Source organism: Ammodytes marinus (genome assembly GCF_949987685.1).
Source record: "Ammodytes marinus genome assembly, chromosome: 14".
NCBI classification, from domain to species: domain Eukaryota; kingdom Metazoa; phylum Chordata; class Actinopteri; order Uranoscopiformes; family Ammodytidae; genus Ammodytes; species Ammodytes marinus.
The window spans coordinates 11,707,994-11,715,263 of NC_137218.1; the positions used below are offsets into that span (position 1 = coordinate 11,707,994).

Consider the following 7,270-nt stretch of genomic DNA (forward strand, 5'->3'; position numbering starts at 1 on the left):
TAGCCTGGTCCTACCTTACCATTCATTTCACCAGACCATGCTGAAGGGAAATGAAAATTGAGCGGAAGTAGGTAGGCGGGCAGTGCCAGGCTACCCTACACACACACACACACGCACGCACGCACGCACGCACGCACACACACACACACACACACACACACACACACACACACACACACACACATAGACACACAGACCTCCCCCCTAACCAGACATATTTCATGAGTCTTCCTGCTGCAGCGAGGCTCATGGGACTCTAATGTAATTCAGAGTTGTTCAGTCATGTTTATTGAGGTGACGTTAATGCAACAGCTCTGCAGCTCACTCTATTCTCCCACAGTCTTACATCCAGTAGATGGCCTCATTGTGCCTCTGTGAGCATCCCTGCTGGCTTTAAGTTCCTCACAGCACATGGAGGCACCATCGTTTTTAGCTCCTCTTCTCTTTTTGGGACTTAACAGCAGTGCTATTCTTCTAAAAATGTTTTTGTCTGTGTTGGTTGAATTGAAAATGAAGTGCAGGGAGCTAAAGGGTACTGCATGTCACCATTACTGTTCCTGTAAAAAAGAAAATATATACAGTGAGTTTTTTATGTAGTCTGTGATATTTGTGAATGAAATAATCGGACTATAATCTAATCTAATCTGGAAGGAAATTGACATACTTTTTGAAACGGAAGAAAATAAGGTCCCTCCCTCTTACTCCCATAATAAATAATTCCATCAGCTCGATGTTTTGTCATAAATGTAATAATTGATTTTTTTTTTCCTTTTTTTCTCCTCACCAAGACCCATGTGGTCGAAATCTTTAGCACAACAAAGAAAGAAGCTGTGCTGTATAGTGTGAATGTGCGTGGCTTTACTGTTCACAGCCTCGCTGGATAGATGGAACAATTGTGGCACAGACCGTGGCGCACAGCAGCAGGCGGCAGCTGAGCGGAGAGAGAGGAGCGCGCATGGAAATGGTCTTGGAGAGACTAGAGTTCTGCATCATTCTCCGCGGGCCAGTGAGACCGCAGACACATCGTTGGGTTAGGGACTGCATTTTTCAAAACAACAGGATGACCCGAAAAAGAAAGGTTTAAGGACCGATACAAAATTCACCCGAGGACATTTGCAACAAACAGGGGAGCGCGACGGACTACCCATGGAGGAAAGCGCAGAGTGGGTGAGCACCTTCACTTGGTGCCAAGATACAAGTTTGATGTACGCCGAAGAGACGTGGATATCGGGGGATTGAATATTTTGATTCAAACCAACATAACAGGACATTACACGCTGCGGGCCGCGACCTGTCCACATCCACAGAGCTGAGCGCACGCATGCCTAAAGACAAAAAAAAAATGCCTCTCTTTTTTTCCATCAACACAGCAATTACACTTGTGGGTGCATGGTCCAAATAACTCTTGAATGTTTCTGAAAACTGAGCGGTCGTTTTGCTGTGTCCGCAGATATGGGCATGCAAACTGAACCAAAAGAGGGAAAAAAGACCTCGCATCTGGATTATAGCCACATGTCAGCTGTGATGTGCGTGCGCTTTCCTACATGTGATGAATAAGACTATTGAGACTTTTGGAAGCTGTTTTCAGTCTAATGTGTTGCTCACCATTCAGGTGGTGCTGGCTGGAGACTCTGCCATACACTAACGGGGAACTGCAGTCCAAGTAATATAAAAAATAAAACACCAACAGGCGGTGGGTGGATCAGAGTCCAAACTGGCGCCAATATAATCACACGGACACGCCTTGGGGATCATTAAACAAATCAGATAAACGCAGCGACAAAACCATCGATAGAGGTTATTGATGAGGAGCTATATAAGGCTAATGATTGGCCAAGCCAATGTTTACTCAACAGCTCTGCGATAATATGGTAAGAAAGTTTCAGTGAGGGCATGACAGCAGAGGCAAGCAGAGAGAGGAGCAAAATCCAACAAGGACATCACTTTCTTTTTTACTGCTGTTTTACAACGGTGCTGATTGGATAATTAACAGCACACAACTGCCGGAATATTCCACTTCTCCTTTCAACTAGAATGTCTGCTGCTTGTACTGCTAATGCAGGAATTTGTGAACCAGGAATTTTTTGGGGGGGAATTTTGGAAGACTGCTTCTTCTTGAAATATTTATAGACGCTCTTGTGCAAGGATGGTGGTTGTGTCATGGAGCCCATGGATGACCCAGTCCATTGGAGAGCTGGTGCCGAGACAGTTGACCTCACCACCAGCAACAGCTACGCCGTCCGCCTAAAACTCAAAGCTGCTGCAGGCTGGGAGATGTGATGGGGTGACTGTTGACACCCCCCTCACACATCCCCTCTCTCACTCTACTGGAGGCGTAATATAAACTATGGATCAGAATTTCTCAATAGTCCGAGATGGCCAGCAGCTGCTACCGGAGAGAGACTCGTCCAAACGCGTGCTGACGGGATGCTTCCTCTTCCTCCTCATCTTGACCACGCTGCTAGGCAACACGCTGGTGTGCGCCGCCGTCACCAAGTTCCGACACCTGAGGTCGAAGGTCACCAACTTCTTTGTCATCTCGTTGGCCATCTCTGACCTGCTGGTTGCCATCTTGGTGATGCCGTGGAAGGCGGTGACTGAGATCGTGGGCTTTTGGCCGTTCGGTGCATTCTGCAACGTGTGGGTGGCGTTTGACATCATGTGCTCCACTGCCTCCATCTTGAACCTGTGTGTGATTAGTGTGGACCGTTACTGGGCCATCTCCAGCCCGTTCCGCTATGAACGCAAGATGACCCCTAAGGTAGCGTGTCTGATGATCAGTGTGGCATGGACCCTGTCCATCCTTATCTCCTTCATTCCCGTTCAGCTTAACTGGCACAAAGCCCAGACCATCGGCTACGCAGAGCTTAACGGAACGTACGCTGGTGACCTGCCCCCTGACAACTGCGACTCGAGCCTTAACAGGACCTACGCCATCTCCTCCTCCCTTATCAGTTTCTACATCCCTGTGGCTATTATGATCGTCACCTACACCCGGATCTACCGCATTGCCCAGAAACAGATACGTAGGATATCTGCCCTGGAGCGGGCGGCGGAGAGTGCCAAAAACCGTCACAGCAGCATGGGGAATAGTTCCAACATAGAGACTGAGAGCTCGTTCAAAATGTCCTTCAAACGAGAAACCAAAGTCTTAAAGACGCTCTCGGTCATCATGGGAGTGTTTGTGTGCTGCTGGTTGCCCTTCTTCATCCTGAACTGCATAGTTCCGTTTTGCGAGCCGGAAGGTACCACGGACCTAACCTGCATCAGCTCCACCACCTTCGACGTGTTCGTGTGGTTCGGCTGGGCCAACTCCTCACTCAACCCCATCATCTATGCCTTCAACGCCGACTTCCGCAAGGCCTTCTCCATCCTGCTGGGCTGCCACCGGCTCTGCCCGGGCAGCAACGCCATCGAGATCGTGAGTATTAACAACAACATGGGCGCCCCCTCCACAAACTCCAACTGTCAGTATCAGCCCAAGAGTCACATCCCCAAGGAGGGCAACCATTCACCCGGCTACGTGATCCCGCACAGCATCCTGTGCCAGCAGGAGGAGCTACAGAAGAAGGATGGTTGCGGAGGGGAGATGGAGGCGGGGGTGGTGAACAACGCCCTGGAGAAAGTCTCCCCGTCCATCTCTGGGAATTTAGACAGCGACACTGAGGTGACACTGGAAAAGATCAATCCTGTAACACAGAACGGACAGCATAAAGCTATGTCCTGTTGAGATAAGGCTAAGACGAGGAGCTCGGGGCATGTATGTACGCACAAAGCAAAAGAAGCAAAAGAGACAGACATCTCTAAGAACATGCCAGATGGAGAAACAGTGAGTGATAAACAGGACTTTAAGACTGTCAACAGAAATATACATGGAAAAAAACCTACAGAATGTTTTAAAGTAAAAGGCACTTTATCCTGGATATAACTATCTGCAAAATACTTTCAGCATTTATTATTGAAATTGACACATTTGATGATAAATGTTGATAACAGGAATATTTAAGCAGAGCTCTAGCTATGTGCACATGTATACATTTTTTGTTTCAGCTTTTCAAAAGCTGTATACATCGGCATGTGTATACTGTACATTACTATCACAATCCTGGAAGGATTTTAACACAGTATATACAGTGGAGGAAGATGTAGTAAACTATTAGCATAATGTCTTGTAGGTAGGTGCTTTGTATGTGTTTCATTGAAGAGAGAACAATGTGGTATATTGGTTTTGCTACAGTTTGTTTTATTTATTGCAGTTATTTGTCTTCGGTAAATTTTTATTGCAAAATCAAAACAGTGAATTGCAATGGTTATTTGTTTTTTTATATAAATATTCAGTTTTTACAACCCCTCTACTCATGTTAACTTGCAGTGTCTCCAGATTCATATACAAGCTGTTTCAGATGCCCAAATAATGTGTTTGTTAGTGAAAGAGAAAGAGAAGGGGATAGAAAAAGTAATTCCCACGGTGTACTGGCTGATCCAGAATCTGATTCTGACACCCACATGGGACAGATCAGACTTCATCACCTAAGGTTTCCTCTATTTCATCTCCTCTCCCCGTTTACATTATGGTTGTCTACCTTCTCTGCTGCTCCTTAGAAGTCCCTCTCTAGGGCACTGCGTTATCCTCTCCTTTCCAAGTTTCCTGCGCTCCGTTCCTTCATCATCAAAATCCCTTCTTCCCTTGTGCTACACCTATTTCTCTTGTGTTGTCAACCTCTTCTTCCCTACTCTCTCCTCCCCAGCACGGCCCTGTACACCTGCACCATATCTTCCTCTCATGTTTTTATTTTACCTTCTCATTTGGCAGCCCTCCATTTCACGTCCGTTTCATTACCTACTTCAAGTGATGTTCATGAGCATTTTTTGGGGGGCAAATGCCATCAGTCCATATCTAAACAGAATAAAAAATAAATCTGTAAACTTACACTCTAGCACTTGGACAGAGGAGGCACAGCAGCGGCAGAGTGGCCCTCAGCCATAATGGAAGTGACTCCTAGTGACTTTTAGCAAGCTTGCAGATATTTTATTTTGTAAATTGCTCATGCTTGGAGCCGTGCTGTGCAGTAGTTGCGATGATAGTCTGTGTTATAAAACGCTCCCCATGAGCTACTTCTGACTTAACACCACAGACTTAAACAGGCTATAAACAGACAGGCTATAAACTTCATTTTAAATATACATTCCAACACTGCTCAAATATGCCTTGGTCACGTTTGTGCTTAGCTCCTCTCCTTTTTAATGATTGCACTAAGATCTTAGTTTACAATAGATAATGATTTTACAATAGATATGAAAGCCAAGACCGGTCATGCCCGTATAAATACATTTATTCCATTATACCGTAATATTTATCTAGTGATGGGTTGAATTATCTCATGAACTCGAGATAACGCTTGTTTTCTCGTGATCACGAGATACATAACTCATAATCTTGAGATAACGGCAAATAATATTCTAGGTAATGAGTGGAGACGAGTTTTGTTATCTCATGATTGGAAGATAATCAGCGTTGTTATCCTGAGATCACAGTATATTCTTGCTATCATGGGATAAAAGAGTAAAAAAAAAAAGTCCTTTCTCGGATTCCTAAGATAGTCACACGTCCAAATTTGAGTGTAAAGCGAGGGTATGATACATTTGCTGAACATTGTGCATTGTGGCATCAACTAATGGTTTCTTTATGTGATAATGCTGCTAACAGACTCTGTAATGTTTGTTATACAGCTAAAGCTACCTTAACCTTGCTAACATTAGCCACCATAAGCTACTGGTTATACCAAACCAAATGAGACTGTTGTAGCAAAATTCCTGAGTTCATTTAATTGAGCAATGGTGGATTTGAATGCATCCAATGAATTCCAATTCTCATTTGTAAGAGGAAAGCTGTATGGTTTCTCCATTCAAAAGTTACACAGTTGCTTTAAGTTTAGTTGTATTCATGCATTCCTGTTAAAGTCAAACATGGATGGAACAACATAAGAATATGAATGTAGGGAGTGGGCTGTCCTATTTATTATCTTTAACTAAAACAATAAATAAACAGATTTCAAAGATGTCAAAGATATATGTAGCTCACTCTCCTTTTTTATAGGTTGAAACAAATGTATATTCTTTTAGAGTTTAAATAGATGCAAAGTCCACTCGTTATCCGTGCCAGATGCTTTCTGACACTGTGTGCCACAGTGTACTGTGTGTGACCATGAAGTCATGAAACTGTTGCACATCAGTGAAAGAAAGAACTGATCCAGTAGAAAGCAATTGTTCTTGAGCGAAGCATTTGATTTTTCTGCTCTGGAAAATCCAATGTTATCTAGATGGTAACATAGGAGGGGGTGGGGTGGGGGGGCTTTTAGCTCAATATGTGGCTTGGCTTGTGACACAGAGGCAACTCATTGTCCTCTCATGAGCTTCCCTGTCCTCGGCCCCATCAGTTTAAAATGGTCAATGAAGAATTTGAATTTTGATTTGGATACATTTTTCCAAGTGCTCAGATTTGATGTCTAGTGCGACCATATGTACTATACACCCTTTATTCTAAGCCCTATTCCTTTCATATGTTCACAACCATATCAGCCCTCCCCCTTTACACATCAACAGTTCCTTCAATTACTCCTTATTATTTACAAACACATGCCACACTCAAACATGAATTGCACATTATCTGTGTGGATTGGACATGGAAGGAAACTGCCTTGGGGAAGATCCCCCCCTCACACACTCACAAATCAACCTTTTCCTATCTCCCCCTCTTTTCTCTTGGCTGCCTCTGTCAACTTGATGAGTGTTCCCGATGTTAACAGGGATTGAATTTATTATTAAAAGAGACAGTGCCGACTGTTTCCCTTCTGTAGTCCAATTCAAAATGCTGAAGCAAAGCCCCATCTGGCTGTTTATTTTTGTTTTGTGATGATATTATTCTTATTCTTGCTGTTGCCAAATTAAAAATGTTTGGCTGAATGTGGCTGTACTGTAGCTTATGCTGTGATTTAACCTGGGTGTTTTTTATAAACTGAAATGTGGGGGGTGGGGGGAGCACTCTTAATGATGAAGAGATGAATTTGCCATTTGTTGTGACATCATTGGTATTTGCAAGTTTAGCAGATGTTTCTTTCTTCTTTGTGTAAGCCGTGCGTACACATTTACATAAATAATACCTCCTGCTGAGGGTTGAAACAACCTCCGCTGTAATGCGGCTCCATGTATGATACCCACCGAGCCCTCACCTTGTCAACTCGGTGTGTCATCTCTCCAGATGCTCCACTGC

The 7,270-nt window shown here is 44.1% G+C and overlaps 1 protein-coding gene across 1 annotated transcript; it reads left to right on the top strand.

Moving 5' to 3' along the window:
• Positions 1–2,347: 2,347 nt before the first annotated feature.
• drd1b (dopamine receptor D1b) lies at positions 2,348–3,730 on the top strand (the record flags this gene model as incomplete). The annotated part of the gene is made up of 1 exon (XM_080041545.1): positions 2,348–3,730. One exon carries the CDS (start codon positions 2,348–2,350, stop codon positions 3,728–3,730), a length of 1,383 nt encoding a protein of 460 aa, XP_079897671.1.
• Positions 3,731–7,270: the final 3,540 nt, after the last annotated feature.